Consider the following 24,973-nt stretch of genomic DNA (forward strand, 5'->3'; position numbering starts at 1 on the left):
TTCTATGTCTCTCTCTTTTTTTTTCTTTGTATCTTTTTCTCTTTATATATATATATATATATATATATATATATATATATAAAACAAAGTCACATAAGTTAGCGTTCTATGTAATATGCTTAAAATTAACTACAATTTTTTCCTATGAAAGGAATTTCTCAACTCCATGTAGGGGCTGCATCACGATTTTCTTAGACCCTAGGCACTTGTGCCTTTGTTGAACCCCTTCATCCATTAAAAAATTTAAAAATAAGATAAGTTTCCCAAACCACCAAGGACTCAAGAACCAGGGTAACGGAAAAAGCAACGTTGTACATCTTAAACAGGGGTTCCAGTACACATAGTAGAAGACTGTTTTGCAAACTAGGTCTTAGGGATAATAGGAAGCATTTAGTTTTGGCGTTCAAAATATGAACACTGATGAAGCTGGCCCTTAGAAGACTAGTGGGGATCATGTCTTACTGTGAAACACATATTTTCATTTAGGGAGCCTACTTTTCAATCAATGTACTTGCTGGTGTTTTGCGCCCATTTTAGTTACATTATCAACAGGGAAATGTTATCTCAGAAAATAAGCTTCGTTTTGCTAATTTAGAAATTGCTCTGTAATTTCATCCAAAGGTCTCTAAAAAACACGTTGGCCTTGGTGCTGGTGCATCAAATAAATCACAAATGAAACAAACAAGCTGGCTTCCTATTGAAGGTGTGTCTGCAGAGCCCTGTGACTCTGCGTGCCAGGGGCTCCATCTGGCACATTTCTGAACGTTGCAAAATTAATTGTGTCGAAGAGAACATCATCAAACGCGTCCGGCATAGAGAGTAAACATCTTCAAACCACGATTCTGCGCCATCAAAAGCTCCCCAGCTAATTACATTTGGTGCATTACTCTGGAAGAAAATCGAGGCCAAGTGAAACTGCGGAAATGGGAACAATGCAAGGAGGAAAAATCTCACCCCATTAAGGGATCCGTTTTTTCTCCGCACAAATAAGCCCACCACGCCTTGGAGGCAAGACTAGATGGCTCCAGGATACTCTCAGAATGCTCCCGCGGGCCCTCTCGGGCTGAGGGAGCCCCGCATCGGGGAGGAGGAAAGTGGCCTGAGTGGCAGCGCCCCAGCCATGGGGGCATTTTAGGTAACTCATAAAATCTAAGCCATCGCTCCCCCTACCCCCGCCCAGGCGCAGAGGCTGGTTTTCGTGTGCCCTTACAAAGGAAGCTAAAACACGGCCCCGCGTCGTCCTCTCCTCTATGCACTGTCTGCAAAGCGCACTGACAGCGTTTTGGGAGCTGCTCTCCGCACAGGGCCGCCGCGCGCTAGGCAGGCCTTCCCTGAGCATTTGCACCAGCTGGGCCGCTCCTCTCCCCGACTCTTCCATGACCTCCCGAGATTGGGCTCGCGACTGGACTCTCCGCGGAAGCACCTCCCTCGGTGCTCGGCCCCCGCGCGCGGCCGCTCCCCTCCTGCTCCCAGGGGCGGCCCCGCGGCGAGCGCCGGACGCGCGCGGCCCCGCCGCGGGGGGCGGTGGCGGGGGCGCGCGGAAGGCTTCCGGCGGGGGCGCGCGGGCGGCGGGGCGGGGCCGGGGCCGGGGGCGGGGCCGGGGCAGCAGCGCCCCCCGCCGAGCGGCGTGCAGGCACCGCCCCCGCGCGCCGCAGTCTCCGCTGGAGCGTCTCGCCACTGGCCGTGGCCGTTACTGTTGCCTCCGCGCGGCTCTGGCGGCGGCGGCGGCTCCCGGGGCTCGCGGAGGGCAGCGGGCCGACCCTCGCCCGTGGCCGCCTGGTGCAGCCCAGCGCTGGGACCGGGGAGGCAAGACGGCGGCGGCGGGGGCGGCGGGTTGTGCCCGGCCCCCCTCCTCTACGCCTCCAGACCCCGCGCGACTGCGGACTCCTGGCAGCCCCCGGGCGGCGGCCGAGGCGGCCAAGCTGACGGCCGGGGATGGCGAGATAGCGGCGCGGGAGCGGCTTGTGAGTACGGGGAGCGGGTGGGCGCGGCGCAAGGCGCGGGGAGTGGGAGCCGCGGAGCCTGGAGCCCAGTCCCGTGGGCGCGTCGCCGCGAGCGCCCGGCGGCCCGCGGGGGGCGGGGGGCAGCGCTCCGGCCGGCTTCGGCCCGGGTGTCGGGGAGCGTCCGAGAGGAGTGACCGGGAGCGGGGGGTGGGGCGCGCCAGGTCGCGCCGCTCTCCAAGCACCCTTGGGCCACCCTCGGCTCCCAGAGGACGCCGACTCCCCGGCTGCGAACTTCTACCCCACGTAGGGCAGCGAGTTCTGAGGCCACAGGCTACCTGGGGGATGAGAAGGAGCTTGAATTTTTATTTTTGTTAAGGGATGTAATCAACCAAGTGATTTCGTGACCCCGTGCCTCAACTTTTCATTAAACTAGTTCTCTGTCCCTTCCGTATTCATGGTGTATTTGATTCACCTGTATTTTATGTGCTTGTATCCGAAGGCGCTATACTGATGAAAACCAGTTAAAGAGTTGGCGATCAAAGTTAGGCTTCGTAAAGGATGACACTTTTAATGCGTCATTTCAAAAGACAGAGCTGGAATCCTGAGTTGTGTCTGACAGAAAACTCTGTGCTTCAAATGCTGTGAATTTACGCCTTGAATAACATGATTCTGGCCTCCACCGTCCGCGTCCCCACCTTTGGCTACCAGAAATATATGAGGTGTTTTATTTGCGGTTGGGTACCTGTGTGCTCCTTTTTGTATGGGTGTGTTATTGCAGTCAAATATTGATATACCATATATACTGATACCGAATGGTGTTTGTATGGAAATGAATTCTTTTGCATTTTTTAATGTGTTCTTTTAAGATACATTTTTCAACAGAAAGGTTTCAGTTTAAAGTTTGCCTTCTGATTTGTTCGTTTTCAGTTTCAGATTTGTCTTTAAAAAAAAATTTGCTTGGAGTAAAATTAAGTGACTTAAAAGTATCATTTAGTCAGGGGTCCCAAAATGATTCTTAAGTTAAATTTAAAGCAGATTCCCCTCCCCAGAAGAGAAAAACTAAAGCGTTCGTTTAGTGCAAGTGATGCTTGCCCCTTCCCTTAAATGCTGATTTTGCCACAGATCTGAACTCGCATTTCACTAGTATCGGAGGGTTCCTCGTCTAAGCCTGGCAGGGGAAAGGAAACCTAAGAATAGCGTGTGTTTTTAAAAACACTGTGCTCTTATTTGTTTTTTACGTTGACTTTCTGTTTTAGAGCCAAGGGGAAACTGTTGATTTGGAGCCTTCGTTAGGTAGGTACAAGCTCGATTTAGATTTCCCTTCCAAGGGTTGAACTGAGGCTTATTTGCTTTGTAATAGGTGAGATCACAAGTGCTCCTCTCTAGTTAGTGGAGACTGGGATTCTTTTCTGGGAAATAAGGATCAGGAACTTCGCTGTTGAAGAGAACAAACTTTTGTGATTTTTGAAAGCTTTTGCTTATTGATGGTCCTCACTGAACAATATGTTGGCAATAGTATAAATTATTATGACATCAAGATTTATCATATTAATTTGTGGGACAGGCAACCTGTGCACGCTGTAGAAGATTCAGTATGTATAAAAAGCTATAGAGTGGAAAGTATACCTCTCCCCACCTCCAGGCCTCATTGCACCCTGTTCTCCCCAGGACCCAGGGTTACTAACTCCTGTGTATATCTTTCCAGATAAAGCCTATGCTAGTATAAACATTTTGTATGTGTTCTTTTTATTTGTGTTTCCACAAATGAGGATGCATTGTATACTCTGTTCTGCACCAGCTCCCTGCCCTCCCCTCCCTGCGGAGTACTAAATCTTGGCAGTCTCTACATCAGTACCTAAGAGATGTCTCATTCTCTAACAGCTGCTGAGTACTCCATTAAGGATGAAACGTAATTTATTTAACCTCTTCTTCATTGCGGTAGGTTGTTTCTACTATTTTGCTGTAGAATTATTGTAAAACATTAGTTTTTGAGGTTTTTAAGTGGATTTCAATTATTCCCAAAGGCCCAAAGGCAGTAGTAACTTACTTCTTTGCATCACGTCCAGGAAATATATGCCCCTTCTCTCCAGTGTACACCCTTCCCTTTTATATAATTTCAAAGCAGTCCATAAGGATCTTTGGTGTCTTTGTGGTGAAGCATGAGACATCAAGGCCAGTTACTAAGGTCATATTCCTTGATTAACACCTTAGCTCTTTGTTTCAACAAAAGAAATAAAAGAATAGATATAAGTTGTTAAGAATAATCTGTAAGAGGGCTTCCTGGTGGCGCAGTGGTTGAGAGTCCGCCTGCCGATGCAGGGGACACGGGTTCGTGCTCCGGTCCGGGAAGATCCCACGTGCTGCGCAGTGGCTGGGCCCATGCGCCACGACCGCTGAGCCTGCGTATCCGGAGCCTGTGCTCCGCAATGGGAGAGTCCACAACAGTGAGAGGCCCGCGTACCGCAAAAAAAAAAAAAAAAAAGAATAATCTGTAAGAAAAATTCTTAAGAGTTTGAATATTTTGAACATGGAGAAAAGGCTTGTACCTTTGATTAAGTTGAAGATAAAGGCAGTTTATCAGTTGTAAAACTTGTTTGCCATTAGGCACTAACATCCCTGCCTTCTGTAGATTATCACCAGTATCTCATATTTTAATGTTGCTATAGTATGGTTATAAATTGTACACTTTGGGAGAAGGTTATTCATAACTTTTAAGAGGGAGTATGCTTTTAGAAAATATTTGGCCCTTTTAAATTAAAATTTGAGGTCTCTTAGAGTGCTTTTAAAACAGAGTAAATTGTAGAAGTAAGACTAATGCTAGCTAGCACTTGAGCCAAATACAGTATATAATTTGAATATTAGCCAATGTTAAGCTTTATATTTCCATTCTGCTTATTTCTGAGAATGATTTTAGGACTAATGTAAGAAACTGTAATAATCCTTTTTTTTTTTAACTGACCAAACAAACCTTTTCACATTTAAGGTGTTTTCTTTTTCCTTTGTTATTCAGTACCTGTCGTTGTGCTACAGAACTGCTAATATTGCATCTGTTATATTCCAGGCAACTTTCTAGCAACTAAGAATATAGCAGTGCACAGGACAGACAGATCCCCTTCTAATGAGTTCACATCTTAGTGAGGGAGGTGGATAAAAAGCAGAGAAGCAATAAAGGCAATAACATTAGAGAGTGATAAGTGCTGGAAAAGTGGTAAAATACGTTTGCTGTGGCAAACAGGGGCAGGGTAGGGGCTGCTGTTTTAGACTGAGTGGCCCTGGAAGCCTCTCTGAGGTGGAGAGATTTGAACTGAGAGTTGAGTGTGTTTTTGGAGAATGGTGACTTCAGGCAGAGGGAACAGCACATGCAAAGGCCCTGCAGTGGGGCTGAGCCTTGCACGCCAGAGGAACAGAGGGCTGCCTGTGTGGCTGGAATTTATGATGAAAAAGTGGCTGGCAGGAGAGAGAAGTCACTGGGATTAGTGTCCTGGGTATTTGCATATGTCAAGGAACATTTATAGAAGTGGGAAGGAGACCTTGGGTGGTGGAGTTCCTCCCCCTGCTGGAAGCTCCAGGAGGGCAGGCACTGATCTGCTTGTTCCTCATTGCTTCCCCCGTGCTAGGAACAGCCTTGGTCAGAATGGTCTGTGAATATTTATAGAATTAATAATTAGAGAGTGTAAGAAATAATCTTGCCTGGTTTTGGTCAAAATACCTAGATTTGGGAGTCTTCTAGTTGAGTTTTCCATCTTGGCTCTGGCCCTTGACGTTACCAAATCTGGTCTACTGTTAACACACCCTCTCAAATTGTTGCTTTAAGTCAGTTGCATTTGATTTCTATTCCCTGAAATTAGAGTATGAAGCCTTAAAAGCATGCCTAATTTTCCAGGACATTATAGTGATTTCTGAGTAATTTAGTTAAAAGTTCCATCTTTGATTTTAGTAGATTAGCCATTTGCCTAAGGGTAAAAATTTCAGAGATACCTTTTTTGGTATAGTGAATGTTTGAATCCTTTTGGGCAGATGACAGACTAATGAGCACATAAAATGTATGTATTTATGCAGGTACTTTTATTCTCACAGGAAGAATGTGTGTGTGTTCTATTTTAGGGAGTATCAGGAACTGTGGTATTTCCTCTTCCCAACTTCTAATCTGTTTGTCATTCTGAATATATGTTCCTTTATATTAACTGAAAGCTTGGGAAATGAGTTTTGTGCCAAGCAATTGTTGTAGATGCCTAATTAGAATCTGTTGTTTTTTTCTGAACTGTGACTTTTGAGGTCCTGTTCCATATCAGGAGTTGTGATCTTGCAGAATGAGGGGGGGTTGATTTTTTATTTCCTATCCTAATTGGTTGATACCTGAACCCAATAAGTTGTTCCCAAATAAGATAATTTTATCTTCCAGCATTCTCTCTTAAGCTCTGTGCACATGCTATGTAAAGGATGGATTCTGTGACTTTAAAATCCTAAATCAAGTTACCTTTGTTTTTCGTCACTCTCCTTGCAGTGAAAGGTCTTCAGGCAAATTGAGTAAGCCCACAAGCATCTGTTTTATAGGTCACTGGTACATTGAGGCTTAGATGCTTGAGTTAAAGTACTTTTACTACTACCTTTACCTTTCATTTGTGAACTATAGAGATGCAGCAGGTCCAGATTTGTCTTACATTGCCTAAAGTTTACGATACATATGCATTCCTCACCAGTCCTTGCTGCTGCTGCTGCTCGTGTGAGCAAAGGTTGTGCTTATCAAATACTGTTTTATGCGTTTATGTTGGAAGTTGAAGAAAACCTTCTGGTGGGTGAATTTTTCACGTACTTTTGCAGAGAGGTGAGAAAATCTTGCCTCTACCCATTCTTCTGGTTTGTAGGGCAGGTACAGAGGAAGACTTGGAATCAGTACGTGCCGGTAGCTGAGAATCTGTATCTGTATTATTAAGTGGCAGTATCCTGGAAGACCACAAGAAGGCGCTAATACTCCCATAAAGTGTGTGGCTCTTCCCTAAGGGTGACTTGGGATGCTGAGGCCCCTTGCCTTCTTCTCACTGCTTGCAGGAGCAGCCTTCTCCAAGGAAACGCTGGATCGGAGGACAGTTGAAACAGCGGTGGTGGGAGCATGGGGTGGAAAATAACAAGGGGTGGCAGAAGTAATGCTTCCCATTTCTCATATTGAAAATGCTGGTGGGGCAGTGAATTGTAGACATTCTGTAGACAGAATGTGCCTTTGACTTGGGGATGAGGGTAAGCTGGAGAGAGGTGAGACTCCACCATCACGACTTAGTGCTGCAGCTGCCAGCGTGCCACCTTAAAGCTGGGTGCCAGCCTTCCCAGTCCCAGGCTTGGAGACCTGCCGCCACACCAGTGGGTCCTGTTTCATGTTTCATGCTGTAGTATTTATAGTGCAGTTCAAAAGCGAAGGAGGCAAGAACATCTTAGGATCCTTTTCAAACACACAGTTAAAATTGGGAGCATAAGTCTTCATCTAACACGAACCTTATCCTGTATCATTCCTTGAAGTTACCTGGATCACCAGAGTTTTACTGTAGATGTAAAATTTGGGAGGAGGGGGCTGAGAGCTTCATTCTGATTTCTAAGGAAGGACTATATGTAGTCCTGTATATAACTTAAAAGGCAAAGCATTTACGAGTAATAGGAGCCTAAGCATTCAGACAAAACCAAAGAAGGTATAGAATTTAAGGGGCAGAAGGGGCCTCGGATCATCTGGTCAACTTTAAGTTTACTGATAAACCACGCCCCACAGGTGTTCTAATTTGCCTAAGAATCCAGTAGTTCCAGACTGGTGTTTGTAACCACGATTTGCTGATTCCTAACTGCAGGGTTCTGAGCTCCCCTCTGGAACAGCAGGAAATTTGTGGGGTTCACTGCTGTGTCTCCATAGAACAGTGCCAGCCCAGATATTTGTTGAATAAATGAATTTTGAGTACTTAAGATTGCACATTAGCTGTAAGATAATACTTATAAAATTTGAAAGAATACATGATTTCATGAGTTTCTTTTCTTGTTAAACAATAGAGCATGTTGCTATTAAAGCCCAAACTGTTAAGCCTAATATTAGCCAGATGGGCAAATGAAGATGTGTTTTACTTACCAGCTTGGCAATTTTCAGAGCCTGGTGTCACTAGATCTTGTAATATTCATTCTGTTCAGTCTGCTGGGATCCGTGTCATTTAAGTTTTATATTTTGTATTTGAAAACCTATGTACTTTAAAATTTAGCATTTGTTGTCTGAATTGTTTGCTATTTCTCTAGATATGTTTTATCAATAGTTTCACTATTTTTAAAACTTAGAGCCATATAGGGATTTGGTTGGTTACAAACAAATCTAGCTAACCATTAGGTTTTTGGGGATTGTCACTTTCCAATGCTGCTGGTGGGTGTTTCAATTGTTATAACTTTCCAGGAGGGCAATTTTGTTTATTACTGACCGAAAGCCTCAAAAATGTGCCATGTCCCTTAGTCAGGCATTTCCACCACTAGGAATTTAAACTAAGGAAAAAAAAATAAAGTGTGTGCACAGAGACCAGTCTATAGCAGTGGTTCTCGCCTACGCGGTGCCTGTGGGCACCGTATTCCTGTCAGTAGCTTTCTCCCCGCACAGTGATTCTTCACTTGGCGGGAAGTCCACATAGTGGGGTGTCTCCAATTGCGAGGGGTGGGGTGCTCCCCCAAGCTTAGAAACTCATCTCCAGATTCTGGTGACCTCCACAAAAAGTACACCAAAAACCCAACCTTTAATTTGCAAAAATGATTTTTGTAGCTTTCTTTATGATAGTTATAAGCTAGAAACAACTTAAATGCTCAATAATAGGGAGATGGATTACATAAATTGTGGTATATATCAATACTTGTAATGAAAAACCCTTTCTTCATTGACAGTGAGGTAAGAAGTATTTATTGATTTGGAAAGATACTCAAAATTTGTAAAGTGAAAAAGCAGATTGCAAAACAGCACGTGTAAGTGGATCTAAGGTTTTTTTGTTTGCTTTTGGAGAAAGAGGTAGAGCGAGCGAGCGAGTGAGCAGGAGTGTGCAGTTTTCTACCTGTTACGTAGGAAAATGCTGGGAAGACTATACACCAGATGTTAGGTGAGAATATCTCCTTGTGCTGAAATTACAGGTGACTACTATTTTTATTTTCCTGAATTTCCAACATAAGGAGCATATTATGTAGTAAAGAGAATGAGAGCAGCTTCCTTTTTTCAGTTACTGGTTAGGCAACCCACAGAACTTGGACAAGTTCTGTGTCTGATTTCTTACCTGTAAAAGGGAATAATAATATCCACCTCATCGTGCCTGTGAGTAGTATGTGTTAGATAAATGTTACCTTTCCCTCACTATTCTGTTATGATTAAGGCCAATATTCCTACTAATATAGGATTTCTAAGCAGAATAACATATCAACTGTTGTAAGAAGCACTTTATGACATTCTGACAAAATATTTCATTGCTTCTGGTCTGAGAAGTATTTTGTTGAGTTATTATTTACTTTAAAACCGAAATGCTTTCCAGTGCCAAGAAATTTTATTTTCAATCAAAAGCTTTTTTTTTCTTGTTTCCTTCTGTTATCGGTTTCCGTAGTTCTGTATGATAAGTTCTCAAAAGTCAGGGTCCGATCTCTTTTCCTTTTATAGAGTTGTTAAAATGAAATGTGATTCATTCATTCAGCAACTATTAAGGGCTTTTCTTTCCCCAGGCAGCAGGTAGGCATCAGATATGCAGCAGTGGGCAGGGCAGACACGCCCCCACTACTTGCATGACAAGGAAAGTGACCAGAGCACTTCAGGGCCAGGAGGCACACCCACTCAGTAAAAGGTGTGTTACAGCAGCTGACAATCAAGTGGGCCTCATTTCCTCTCCTACGATTTTAAAAGAAACTATGTTGTGATGTTACTTTTCAGTGAACACAAATATTGCCTCTTGCTTGTTCTACCAAGTACAGGAGGAGCAGGCTAGGTTATTTCACCTTGACATTTACTGATGATTTAGTGATGACTTGCATTATATATCTGTGAGAATATCCTGGGCTAATAGTATTAAAATTGCTACTCTATATCCTCTGTGAAGAATATGCCTTTTTGAGATTATCTAGTGTAAAATTACTGCTGTGGGTTCCTACTAATAAATTTAGGGTGGATAGAATTTATCGATACCCCATTTGAGAAATTCCAGCACGTGGTCTCACTGAAGATGAGGGCAGAAAGCCTGCAGTTTAAGATTTCCATTTGACGGTATATAAGAATACATTAATTTTGTAATGTGTTCCTTGTGTAGGGACAGTTTTGGCAGCAGCTGTAAATGTTTTGATATAAAGTACACCCTCAGTGTTCATGAGAAGTGTCTCGGGACCCTTATGACAAATACTGACCTTGCATTTTATTTCCCTGATACAGCCTAATAAAAGAAGACAGTTTCATAAATCATTTTTTCTTGTTCCTGTGTAGAAAGAATGTAGAAGTCATGTCACAGGTTGGAGCCACTAGCGAAGCCAACATTTTATTCTTTCTTTATCTCACATTTTTTCCATCTACACCATTGCTTTCCATGGCCTATTCCACTCCATTGGCCTCCGCTGGAACCAGCAATTAGCTTTCTTTTTTTTAGTGGTGGTGGGGGGATCTCTTTTCACAAAGAAATACCCTTTATCTCTCTTGAGATGTACTAAGTATGTAATAGTAAAGGGAGAGCAACCAAACTGTGTTGACCTGCAGACCTTAGGCTGTTGTCTAGACGTAGAGTTTCGCCAACTTACTCTTTCTCAAATGCAAGCTTCAATAAAAGTACAGGTGACTCTGTTTTGGAACTTTTCAGCTCACTTACAAATAGTCAAAGTTGTGATTGCTGTACTCACGCATTCCATGGGCTGTATTGCTGGGATCAAAAACTCAAATGCTTACAGGGACAGAAGAGGTCACAGACATTGCTGAGTGGGTCTGATCTGCCTTTTGTCTTTATGCTTCTGATAAAAACATAAGGAATATTTTACCTCTTAATTCTGCTACAAGATAGACAACACTGATAGTCTAGATGAATGGCAACTGAAATTTGTCTCAGTTTTGGGGACCAATAAGGAAAGACACAGAGGAAGGTTGGATCTGGAGCAACCTTGATCTGATGTGAGCTGAGTTTTGAAGGGCGAGTTGGTGTTTGTTAAATGGACAGGGAGGAATGGGGTGGGAAGGACATTCTGGGTAGAGGGTAAGGTGTGCAGTGACACAGAGGACAGCAGAGCCTGCCGTGTTTGTTGGGACTCGAGCACAGGGCCAGTGTGGGTCAGAGGGCAAAGGTAGGTGGGACTGAAGTTAGGTGGCTTGGAACAGCAGAGAGCCTCATGCCACGCTGACAGCTGGCACCTTCTCCGTAGGCCAGGGAGAGCCATGGAAAATTTCAGGCATGTGAGACCGACAATTCAGAAGCGGGCCTCCAGCTTGTGTCATGGAGGCTTGGGAATCCAGAGACCAGGGAGCAACCTGGCAGGAGTGCAGACCAAGGGGAAGAAGCCCCAACAAGGCCCTAGCCAGGCCCGGCCCTGGAAGTTTGTCTTTACTTTCCTAATAATGTTGAGGCATTATTTCCTGATAGTGACACGTGCAGCAGTAATGACTCTGCTCTTTCCATGCTCAATCCATCATGCCCTTTTCTTAAAGCTTTTGATTAAACTCAAATGGTGAGAAAGCATTCAATGTGTTTAAAGCTATCAAACACAGATCTACTGATGCCTTACCCTTATGTTGCTAAAAGTTTGAGAGATCCTAAGTGTGGGTGGTTATAAAACAGCAAGTAGGTGAAGTGGGAGTGATGAAGTAGCCGCTTGAGCTAAAGATGTTGGTCAGAGGGCACAAACTTTCAGCCTCCAGACATTTGGCCTGGAGTTTGGATGAATGATGAGACTTAGATGGAGATGCTGCTCAGAGCCAGGTGAGTCATGTGAGAGATGGACTGTGGGAGGCCCCTGCCAGAGGCCATGGCATTAATTAAGTACTGATGTGAACGACCTATGCCAGAGATGCTGATGAGGGCCTGCCAGAGCAGTGGGAATGGAAGTAGGGGTAGGTTCTAGGGCAGAGTCAAGGTGTGTTTTGGAGGTAGAACTGGTGAGTAGGTGGGAAGGGTGAGAAGGAGGAGTAGTTGAGTGTGACCCAGGAGAGACTGGTGCCATGAATGGAGATGGGCTTGTCAAGGGGCAGGTTTGGAAGAGACGGTGAGTTTATTTTGCACATGTGGAGTTTTTTGAGAAATCTGTGAAATATCTCAGTGGATATGTAGCATCAAAATATTTTGTCAGAGCAGAAGCAAGAAGAACTATAGTCCTGCAGCCCTGTGAAACTAAAACCACATTCACAGAAAGATAGACGAGATGAAAAGGCAGAGGGCTATGTACCAGATAAAGGAACAAGATAAAACCCCAGAAAAACAACTAAATGAAGTGGATATAGGCAACCTTCCAGAAAAAGAATTCAGAACAATGATAGTGAAGATGATCCAGGACCTTGGAAAAAGAATGGAGGCAAAGATCGAGAAGGTGCAAGAAATGTTTAACAAAGACCTAGAAGAATTAAAGAACAAACAAACAGATGAACAATACAATAACTGAAATGAAAAATACACTAGAAGAAATCAGTAGCAGAATAAATGAGGCAGAAGAACAGATAAGTGACCTGGAAGACAGAATGGTGGACTTCACTGCTGCAGAACAGAATAAAGGAACAAGAATGAAAAGAAATGAAGACAGCCTAAGAGACCTCTGCGACAACATTAAGCACAACATTCGAATTATAGAGGTCCCAGAAGGAGAAGAGAGAGAGAAAAGACCGGAGAAAATATTGGAAGAGATTATAGTCGAAAACTTCCCTAACATAGGAAAGGAAACAGCCACACAAATCCAGGAAGGGCAGAGAGTCCCATACAGGATAAACCCAAGGAGCAACATGCCGAGACACATAGTAATCAAATTGGCAAATTTGATTACAAATTGGCAAAAGTAAAGAAAAATTATTGAAAGCAGCAAGAGAAAAACAACAAATAACATACTAGGGAACTCGCATAAGGTTAACAGCTGATTTCTCAGCAGAAACTCTACAGAACAGAAGGAAGTGGCATGACATATTTAAAGTGATGAAAGGGAAGAACTTACAACCAAGGTTATTCTACCTGGCAAGTTTCTCATTCAGATTTGATGGAGAAATCAAAAGCGTTACAGACAAGGAAAAGCTAAGAGAATTCACCACCAAACCAGCTCTACAGCAAATGCTAAAGAAACTTCTCTAAGTGGGAAACACAAGAGAAAAAAAGGACCTACAAAAACAAACCCAGGGCTTCCCTGGTGGTGCAGTGGTTGAGAGTCTGCCTGCTGATGCAGGGGACATGGCTTAGTGCCCCGGTCCGGGAAGATCCCACATGCCGCCGAGGGGCTGGGCCCGTCAGCCATGGCCACTGAGCCTGCGCGTCCAGAGCCTGTGCTCCACAATGGGAGAGGCCACAACAGTGAGAGGCCCGCGTACCGCAAAAAAAAAAAAAAAACAAAACCCGAAAACAATTAAGAAAATGGCAATAGGAACATACATATGGAGAATTACCTTAAACGTGAATGGATTAAATGCTCCAACCAAAAGACACAGGCTCGCTGAATGGATACAAAAACAGGACCCGTATATATGCTGTCTACAAGTCACCCACTTCAGACCTAGGGACACATACAGACGGAAAGTGAGGGGATGGAAAAGGGTATTCCATGCAAATAGAAATCAAAAGGAAGCTGGAGTAGCAATACTCATATCAGATAAAATAAACGTTAAAATAAAGAATGTTGCAAGAGACAAAGAAGGATACTATATAATGATCAGGGGATCAACCCAAGAAAAAGATATAACAATTATAAATATATATGCACCCAACATATGAGCACCTCAATAAATAAGGCAACTGCTAATAGCTACAAAGGAGGAAATTGACAGTAACACAATAATAGTGGGGGACCTCAACACCTCACTAACACCAATGGACAGATCATCCAAACAGAAAATTAATAAGGAAACAGAAGCTTTAAATGAAATGATAGACCAGATAGATTTAATTGATATTTATAGAATATTCCATCCAAAAACAGCATATTACACTTTCTTCTCAAGTGCACACGGAACATTCTCCAGGATAGATCACATCTTTGGTCACAAATCAAGCCTTAGTAAATTTAAGAAAATTGAAATCATATCAAGCATCTTTTCTGACCACAATGCTATGAGAGTAGAAGTTAGTTACAGGGAAAAAAATGTAGAAAACAGAAACACATGGAGGGTACAGAATACATTACTGAATAACCAAGAGATCACTGAAGAAATCAAAGAGGAAATCAAAAAATACCTAGAGACAAATGACAATGAAAACACGATGATCCAAAACCTATGGGATGCAGCAAAAGCAGTTCTAAGAGGGAAGTTTATAGCAATACAAGCCTACCTCAAGACACAACAAAAATCTCAAATAAACAATCTAACCTTACACCTAAAGGAACTACAGAAAGAAGAACAAACAAAACCCAAAGTTAGCAGAAGGAAAGAACTCATAAAGATCAGAGCAGAAATAAATGAAATAGAAACAAAGAAAACAGTAGCAAAGATCAATAAAACTAAAAGCTGGTTCTTTGAGAAGATAAATAAAATTGATAAACCATTAGCCAGACTCCAAGAAAAAGAGGGAGAGGACTCAAATCAATAAAATTAGAAATGAAAAAGGAGAAGTTACAACAGACATCACAGAAATACAAAACATCCTAAGAGACTACTACAGGCAACTCTATGCCAATAAAATGGACAACCTGGAAGAAATGGACAAATTCTTAGAAAGGTATAACCTTCCAAGACTGAACCAGGAAGAAATAGAAAATATGAACAGACCAATCACAAGTAATGAAATTGAAACTGTGATTAAAAATCTTCCAACAAACAAAAGTCCAGGACCAGATGGCTTCACAGGTGAATTCTATCAAACATTTAGAGAAAAGCTAACACCCATCCTTCCCAAACTCTTCCAAAAAATTGCAGAGGAAGGAACACTCCTAAACTCATTCTATGAGGCCACCATCACCCTGATAGCAAAACCAGAGAAAGATACTACAAAAAAAGAAAATTAGAGCCAATATCACTGATGAATATAGATGCAAAAATCCTCAACAAAATACAAGCAAACAGAATCCAACAACACATTAAAAGGATCATATACCATGATCAAGTGGGATTTCTCCCAGGGATGCAAGGATTCTTCAATATACGCAAATCAATCAATGTGATACACCATATTAACAAATTGAAGAATAAAAACCATATGATCATCTCAATAGGTGCAGAAAAAGCTTTTGACAAAATTCAACACCCGTTTATGATAAATACTGTCCAGAAAGTGGGCATAGAGGGAACCTACCTCAATATAATGAAGGCCATATACGACAAACACACAGCAGACATCATTCTCAGTGGTGAAACACTGAATGCATTTCTTCTACGATCAGGAACAAGACAAGGATGTCCACTCTCACCACTATTATTGAACATAGTTTTGGAAGTCCTAGCCACAGCAATCAGAGAAGAAAAAGAAATAAAAGGAATACATATTGGAAAAGAAGAAGTAGAACTATCACTGTTTGCAGATGACATGATACTATACATCGAAAATCCTAAAGATGTCACCAGAACACTACTAGGGCTAATCAATGAATTTGGTAAACTTGCAGGATACAAAATTAATGCACAGAAATCTCTTGCAATCATATACAATAATGATGAAAAATCTGAAAGAGAAATTAAGGAAACACCCCATTTACCACTGCAACAGAAAGAATAAAATACCTAGGAATAAACCTACCTAGGGAGACAAAAGACCTGTATGCGGAAAACTATAAGACACTGATGAAAGAAATTAAAGATGAAACCAACAGATGGAGAGATATACTATGTTCTTGGATTGGAAGAATCAGTATTTCGAAAATGACTATATTACCCAAAGCAATCTACAGATTCAGTGCAATCCCTATCAAATTACCAATGGCAGTTTTTACAGAACTAGAACAAAAAATCTTCAAATTTGTATGGAGACACAAAAGACACTGAATAGCTAAAGCAGTCTGGAGGGAAAAAAACAGAGCTAGAGGAATCAGACTCCCTGACTTCAGACTATACTACAAAGCTACAGTAATCAAGACAATATGGTACTGGCACAAAAACAGAAACATAGATCAATGGAACAGGATAGAAAGCCCAGAGATAAACCCACGCACCTATGGTCAACTAATCTATGACAAAGGAGGCAAGGATATACAGTGGAGAAAAGACAGTCTCTTCAATAAGTGGTGCTGGGAAAACTGGACAGCTACATGTAAAAGAATGAAATTAGAACACTCACTAACACCATACACAAAAATAAACTCAAAATGGATTACAGACTTAAATGTAAGACCGGACACTATAAAACTCTTAGAGGAAAACATAGGAAGAACACTCTGACATAAATCACAGCAAGATCTTTTTTTGATCTACCTCCTAGAGTAATGGAACTAAAAACAAAAGTAAACAAATGGGACCTAATGACACTTCAAAGCTTTTCCATAGCAAAGGAAAGCATAAACAAGACAAAAAGACAACCCTCAGAATGGGAGAAAATATTTGCAAACGAATCAATGGACAAAGGATTAATCTCCAAAATATATAAACAGCTCATGCAGCTCAATAGTAGAAAAACAAACAACCCAATCCAAAAATGGTCAGAAGACCTTAATAGACATTTCTCCAAAGAGGACATATAGATGGCCAAGAAGCACATGGAAAGCTGCTCAACATCACTAATTAGTAGAGAAACGCAAATCAAAACTACAATGAGATATCACCTCACAGCAGTCAGAATGGGTATCATCAGAAATTCTACAAACAACAAATGCTGGAGAGGGTGTGGAGAACAGGGAACCCTCTTGCACTGTTGGTGGGAATGTAAATTGATACAGATACTATGGAGAACAGTATGCACGTTCCTTAAAAAACTAAAAATAGAATTACCATATGATCCAGCAATCCCACTACTGGGCACGTACCCAGAGAAAACCATAATTCAAGAGGACACATGCACTGCAGCACTATTTACGATAGCCAGGACATGGAAGCAACCTAAATGCCCATCGAAGGACGAATGGATAAAGAAGATGTGCTATATATATACAATGGAATATTACTCAGCCATAAAAAGGAACGAAGTTGGGTCATTTGTAGAGACGTGGCTGGATCTAGAGACTGTCATACTGAGTGAAGTAAGTCAGAAAGAGGAAAATAAATATCGTATATTAACGCATATATGTGGAACCTAGAAAAATGGCACAGATGAACCGGTTTGCAGGGCAGAAATTGAGACACAGATGTAGAGAACAAACATATGGACACCAAGGGGGAAAGTGGCAGGGGGTCAGGATGGTGGTGTGATGAATTGGGGGATTGGGATTGACATGTATACACTGATGTGTATCAAATGGATAACTAATGAGAACCTGCTGTATTATTAAAAAACCAAAAACAACAACAACAACAAAAAAACATTAATGAAACACTAAGGACACTATGAACCAAGAAAGTTTGGGATATAAATTAGAGGACAGACCAAGTGCTTAGGGATTCCAGTATCATATTTTAGTGTGCCTTGTGCATGCAGGAGAATAATACTGAAATTCAACCTTTACTATGTTATAAGAATCTAGCTTATGTTTTTCTGAATGTCCTAGGAATTTTTTGTACACTGTCATCCAGATTTTTTGTTTCTCGGGATCCTGACATTGCTCTCTGTCAGTTTTGGTCATCATTCCGGCGAGGACTTCCCTGTTCATTCAAGAGCCTGTTCCTTATCAACTTCAGCATGTCATAACAAATTGGAGCACATCACTCAGGTGCTTAAAACCCTTCGAAGGCCCCTGCTGCTCCAGCATCAAGTCCCTGCTCTGCCTGGTAGACCAGACACTTCCAGTGGCCACCAGTGGGCTGCCTCCATGCCCTCCACAGTACAGCTGAAGACCGGTGGCTCCCCAAACTTCCTCACTCCCACATGCCTCAGGCCTCTCCTCAAACCACAGCTCCAGGGAATGGCTCTTTCCACCCACCAACACTCTCCACTTGCCAACGCTTCCCATCTTTCAGAGGCCCCTGGAAGCCCCACCCCACCAAAGAGGGACATCTATCCACTCATGTCTCACCTCAGCTCTGCTATAATAGGAGTGACTTCAACAGCCTTCAAGAAATGTCAACAAGTGTCTATCAGACAAATGAACTTGTTTCTTCCTTCTATCACAAGGGTGAAATTATAGTAAAGAAACGACCTGAAGAACATTCCTTCTTGTTCAGAAACATGTCAAGAGATTTTTAACATGAAAAAAAGCATGATAAAAGCTCACCTTCAAAAAGAACCAGGAACAGCTCCATTCCCCAGTCCACACTTCCCCACACTCTCTACTATCAAGGGTTATCTTTTTTTTTTTTTTAATTTTAATCTCTTCCAACTGCTAGCCATAAATCTCATTTCCTTGCTTATGTAATCAAAATACATTTTCATGTTTATTGGTGATTTACAGTGCTTTACACTGCTCATTCTGTCTTTTGTCTACCTTTTAAATTAGGCATTAATCTGTTCCTTACTGCTCAATTAGAAAGAAAGATCACAATGTGCATATTAACTGTGTTATATACATTGCAAATGTATTTCCCAGTTTGTTCTCTTTCTAGCGAAGTCTCTTTGACTTTCATTAAGTCATATTTCTCAATTTTGTCCTTTATGGTTTCCGACCATAAACTTTTCTCATGTGAATATTTTATAAATTGTCACCTATATTGTCTTCAAGTACAATTAAGCCTTTTAACATTTTAAGGTTTAATCCCTATAAAATTAATTCTGGTGAACAATATGAGTCAGGGGCCCAGCTTTCCCCTCTTCCCACCAAATGCTACCACTTGTCCCAACACTTTTTATTAAATAACACAATCCTTCCTCCACTGACTTGAGATGCCATTGGGACCCCATTACTTCTCAACATCCTTGGTGGAACTCCTTTAACCCACTGCTCCTTTACCCCACATTCCTTCACTGAACAGCATCCTCTACTTTTGTGGCTTTAACCATCACTTGTAACTGATGACTTCTAAATACGTATTTCCGGGTATCTTCCCAGTTACTGTTTAACCATCTACTGGACAATTCCTTACTTATCTGCACAAATCCACTCAAATGAGATCCTTCAGGAATGACAAAATATACAATTTTTTAATTTATTATTTTATTTTATCCAGCAGGTTCTCATTAGTTACCCATTTTATACATATTCGTGTATACATGTCAATCCCAATCTCCCAATTCGTCACACCACCAAACCCCCACCCCCGCCATTTCCCCCGCTGGTATCCATATGTTTGTTCTCTACATCTGTGTCTCAATTTCTGCCCTGCAAACCAGTTCATCTGTGCCATTTTTCTAGGTTCCACATATATGCGTTAATATACGATATTTATTTTCCTCTTTCTGACTTACTTCACTCAGTATGACAGTCTCTAGATCCAGCCACGTCTCTGGACGTGACCAATTTCGAAATGACCCAATTTCGTTCCTTTTTATGGCTGAGTAATATTCCATTGTATATATGTAGCACATCTTCTTTATCCATTCGTCCTTTGATGGGCATTTAGGTTGCTTCCATGTCCTGGCTATTGTAAATAGTGCTGCAATGAACATTGGGTGCATGTGTCTTTTTGAATTATGGTTTTCTCTGGGTATATGTCCAGTAGTGGGATTGCAGGATCATATGGTAATTCTATTTTTAGTGTTTTAAGGAACCTGCATACTGTTCTCCATAGTATCTGTATCAATTTACATTCCCACCAAGTGCAAGAGGGTTCCCTCTTCGTCACACCCTCTCCAGCATTTGTTGTTTGCAGATTTTCTGATGATGTCCATTCTTCCTGGTGTGAAGTGAAGTCTCATGTAGTTTTGATTTGCATTTCTCTACTAATTAGTGATGTTGAGCAGCTTTCCATGTGCTTCTTGGCCATCTGTATGTCTTCTTTGGAGAAATGTCTATTTAGGTCTTCTGACCATTTTTGGATTGGGTTGTTTGTTTTTCTAGTATTGAACTGCATGAGCTGTTTATATACTTTGGAGATTAATCCTTTGTCCATTGATTCGTTTGCAAGTATTTTTTCCCATTCTGAGGATTCTCTTTTTGTCTTGTTTATGCTTTCCTTTGCTGTGGAAAAGCTTTGAAATGTCATTAGGTCCCGTTTGTTTATTTTGTTTTTATTTCCATTACTCTAGGAGGTGGATCAAAAAAGATCTCGCTGTGATTTATGTCAAAGAGTGTTCTTCCTATGTTTTCCTCTAAGAGTTTTATAGTGTCCGGTCTTACATTTAGGTCTGTAATCCATTTTGAGTATATTTTTGTGTATGGTGTTAGTGAGTGTTCTAATTTCATTCTTTTACATGTAGCACTCCAGTTTTCCCAGCACCACTTATTGAAGAGACTGTCTTTTCTCCATCGTATATCCTTGCCTCCTTTGTCATAGATTAGTTGACCATAGGTGCGTCGGTTTAATCTCTGGGCTTTCTATCCTGTTCCATTGATCTATGTTTCTGTTTTTGTGCCAGTACCATATTCTCTTGACTACTGTAGCTTTGTAGTATAGTCTGAAGTTAGGGAGTCTGATTCCTCCAGCTCCGTTTTATTCCCTCCAGACTGCTTTAGCTATTCAGTGTCTTTTGTGTCTCCATACAAATTTGAAGATTTTTTGTTCTAGTTCTGTAAAAACTGCCATTGGTAATTTGATAGGGATTGCACTGAATCTGTAGATTGCTTTGGGTAATATAGTCATTTTCAAAATACTGATTCTTCCAATCCAAGAACATAGTATATCTCTCCATCTGTTGGTTTCATCTTTAATTTCTTTCATCAGTGTCTTATAGTTTTCCGCATACAGGTCTTTTGTCTCCCTAGGTAGGTTTATTCCTAGGTATTTATTCTTTTTGTTGCAGTGGTAAGTGGGAGTGTTTCCTTAATATCTCTTTCAGATTTTTCATCATTAATGTATACGAATGCAAGAGATTTCTGTGCATTAATTTTGTATCCTGCAAGTTTACCAAATTCATTGATTAGCCCTAGTAGTGTTCTGGTGACATCTTTAGGATTTTCGATGTATAGTATCATGTCATCTGCAAACAGAGATAGTTTTACTTCTTCTTTTCCAATATGTATTCCTTTTATTTCTTTTTCTTCTCTGATTGCTGTGGCTAGGACTTCCAAAACTATGTTCAATAATAGTGGTGAGAGTGGACATCCTTGTCTTGTTCCTGATCGTAGAAGAAATGCATTCAGTGTTTCACCATTGAGAATGATGTCTGCTGTGTGTTTGTCGTATATGGCCTTCATTTTATTGAGGTAGATTCCCTCTATGCCCACTTTCTGGAGAGGTTTTATCATAAATGGGTGTTGAATTTTGTCAAAAGCTTTTTCTGCATCTATTGAGATGATCATATGGTTTTTATTCTTCAATTTGTTAATATGGTGTATCACATTGATTGATTTGCGTATATTGAAGAATCCTTGCATCCCTGGGCTAAATCCCACTTGATGTTGGTGTATGATCCTTTTAATGTGTTGTTGGATTCTGTTTGCTTGTATTTTGTTGAGGATTTTTGCATCTATATTCATCAATGATATTGGTCTGTAATTTTCTTTTTTTGTAGTATCTTTCTTTGGTTTTGCTATCAGGGTGATGGTGGCCTCATAGAATGAGTTTAGGAGTGTTCCTTCCTCTGCAATTTTTTGGAAGAGTTTGGGAAGGATGGGTGTTAGCTCTTCTCTAAATGTTTGATAGAATTCACCTGTGAAGCCATCTGGTCCTGGACTTTTGTTTGTTGGAAGATTTTAATCACAGTTTCAATTTCATTACTTGTGATTGGTCTGTTCATATTTTCTGTTTCTTCCTGGTTCAGTCTTGGAAGGTTATACCTTTCTAAGAATTTGTCCATTTCTTCCAGGTTGTCCATTTTATTGGCATAGAGTTGCCTGTAGTAGTCTCTTAGGATGTTTTGTACTTCTGTGGTGTCTGTTGTAACTTCTCCTTTTTCATTTCTAATTTGATTGATTTGAGTCCTCTCCCTCTTTTTCTTGATGAATCTGGCTAATGGTTTATCAATTTTGTTTATCTTCTCAAAGAACCAGCTTTTGGTCTTATTGATTTTTGCTACTGTTTTCTTTGTTTCTATTTCATTTATTTCTGCTCTGATCTTTATGAGTTCTTTCCTTCTGCTAACTTTGGGTTTTGCTTGTTTCTTTTTCTGTAGTTTCTTTAGGTGTAAGATTAGATTGTTTATTTGAGATGTTTGTTGTGTCTTGAGGTAGGCTTGTATTGCTATAAACTTCCCTCTTAGAACTGCTTTTGCTGCATCCCATAGGTTTTGGATCATCGTGTTTTCATTGTCATTTGTCTCTAGGTATTTTTTGATTTCCTCTTTGATTTCTTCAGTGATCTCTTGGTTATTTAGTAATGTATCGTTTAGCCTCCATGTGTTTGTTTTTTTTATGTCTTTTTCCCTGTAATTGATTTCTAATGTCATAGTGTTGTGGTCAGAAAAGATGCTTGATATGATTTCAGTTTTCTTAAGTTTACTGAGGCTTGATATGTGACCCAAGATATGATCTCTCCTGGAGAATGTTTCGTGTGCACTTGAGAAGAAAGTGTAATCTGCTGTTTCTAGATGGAATGTCCTATAAATATCAATTAAATCTATCTGGTCTATTGTGTCATTTAAAGCTTCTGTTTCCTTATTTATTTTCATTTGGGGTGATCTGTCCATTGTTGTTAGTGAGGTGTTAAAGTCCCCCACTATTATTGTGTTACTGTCAATTTCCGCTTTTATAGCTTTTAGCAGTTGCTTTATGTATTGAGGTGCTCCTATGTTGGGGGCATATATATTTATAGTTGTTACATCTTCTTCTTGGATTGATCCCTTGGTCATTATGTAGTGTCCTTCCTTGTCTCTTGCAACATTTTTTATTTTAAAGTCTGTTTTATCTGAGTATTACTTCTGCAGCTTTCCTTTAATTTCCATTTGCATGGAATACCTTTTTCCACCCTCTCACTTTCACTCTGTATGTTTCCCTAGGTCGGAAGTGGGTGTCTTGTAGACAGCATATATATGGGTCTTGTTTCTGTATCCATTCAGCAAGCCTGTGTCTTTTGGTTGGAGCATTTAATCCATTCATGTTTAAGGTAATTATCGATATATATGTTCCTATTACCCTTTTCTTAATTGTTTTGGGTTTGTTTTTGTAGGTCCTTTTCTTCTCTTGTGTTTCCCACTTAGAGAAGTTCCTTTAGCATTTGCTGTAGAGCTGGTTTCTTGGTGCTGAATTCTCTTAGCTTTTGCTTGTCTGTAAAGCTTTTGATTTCTCCTTCGAATCTGAATGAGATCCTTGCTGGGTAGAGTTATCTTGGTTGTAGGTTCTTCCCTTTCATCACTTTAAGTATATCATGCCACTCCCTTCTGGGTTTTAGAGTTTCTGCTGAGAAATCAGGTGTTAACCTTATGGGAATTCCTTTGTTTGTTATTTGTCATTTTTCCCTTCCTGCCTTCAGTAATTTTTCTTTGTCTTTAATTTTTGCCAATTTGATTACTATGTGTCTCGGAGTGTTTCTCCTTGGGTTTATCCTGTATGGGACTCTCTGGCCTTCCTGAACTTGGGTGGCTGTTTCCTTTCCCATGTTAGGGAAGTTTTCGACTATAATCTCTTCAAATATTTTCTCTGGTCCCTTCTCTCTTTCTTCTTCTGGGACCCCTATAATGAGAATGTTGTTGCGTTTATGTTGTCCCAGAGGTCTCTTAGACTGTCTTCATTTCTTTTCATTCTTTTTTCTTTATTCTGTTCCACATCAGTGAATTCCACCACTCTGTCTTCCAGGTCACTTATCCATTCTTCTGCCTCAGTTATTCTGCTGTTGTTTCCTTTTAGTGTAATTTTCATTTCAGTTATTGTATTGTTCATCTCTCTTTGCTTGTTCTTTAATTTTTCTAGGTGTTTGTTAAACATTTCTTGCATCTTCTCAATCTTTCTCTGCATTTTTTTCCAAGGTCCTGGATCATCTTCACTGTCATTATTCTGAATTTTTTTTCTGGAAGTTTGCCTATCTCCACTTCATTTAGTTGTTTTTCTGTGGTTTTATCTTGTTCCTTCATCTGGTACATAGCCTTCTGCCTTTTCATCTCGTCTATCTTTCTGTGAATGTGGTTTTAGTTCCACAGGCTGCAGGATTGTAGTTCTTCTTGTTTCTGCTGTCTGCCCTCTCTCATTATTGTTCTTATAGTACCCCCAGGTCAAAAGAAGTAACCTAACAGTTCTTTTTATGAAGTAGTAGGTCCAGTCAAATTAATGAGTATTTATGACCTGACACTTTAGTAGCAGTGTGAGAAAATGATGCATATCAACGTAGAGGAAATAATATCTTTATTTTATTCTTAAGAAGCCACGTATATGTACCTGTTTGGGTACTGCACAGCTTCTCAAACCTTGGAAACAGATTGGGCACTGCCACTCTTGTTTCCACCTCTACATTGATCTTTGGTTGGTACTTGTGTTTTATCACAGCATCCAGCAAGCCTTCCCTGCCACTTCACAAAGATATGACGTCATTGAGAGGAATGTGGCATGACCTAGCGTTGAAACCAAACTACCTTTAGCTATGGGTTCGCACAGTGTTGGATAGATGTCACTGTGTTTCCTCTGAAATTTTAAAATATGCTATTGTACCCCAGTTCATTTGCTTCTGTGCCTTGTGGCACCTTAGTGCGTGGTTTGGGAATTACAGCTCGAACTTAGCTTCCCAGTGTTGGCAGTACTTGGGTTAGTGGTGAAGCCTGGCAATCAGAGCATAGTGTGCAGACATATACATATTCATTTACATCTTGGTGTTCACTTACCTGTCAGCCAGCTTGAGCTTCGAGTGCTGAGGACCA

The 24,973-nt window shown here is 41.0% G+C and overlaps 1 protein-coding gene across 3 annotated transcripts in view; it reads left to right on the top strand.

Moving 5' to 3' along the window:
- The first annotated feature begins 1,691 nt into the window (after positions 1-1,691).
- LIFR (LIF receptor subunit alpha) overlaps positions 1,692-24,973 on the top strand; it is an 87,957-nt gene continuing 64,675 nt past the window's right edge. Inside the window, exon 1 of one of the 3 annotated variants that reach the window (XM_082834984.1) lies at positions 1,692-1,964. Coding sequence is in view for 1 of the 3 variants with exons in the window: in XM_082834983.1 (XP_082691109.1) it covers positions 21,265-21,395 (131 nt within the window). In the remaining 2 variants the exon portion in view is untranslated. Of the gene's footprint in view, positions 1,965-3,814; positions 3,882-21,198; positions 21,396-24,973 lie in introns of those variants that run through there. The other 2 variants (XM_082834986.1, XM_082834983.1) reach the window with 2 other exon arrangements.

This window comes from Leucopleurus acutus, assembly GCF_964270905.1.
Source record: "Leucopleurus acutus genome assembly, chromosome: 3".
Classification (NCBI taxonomy): domain Eukaryota; kingdom Metazoa; phylum Chordata; class Mammalia; order Artiodactyla; family Delphinidae; genus Leucopleurus; species Leucopleurus acutus.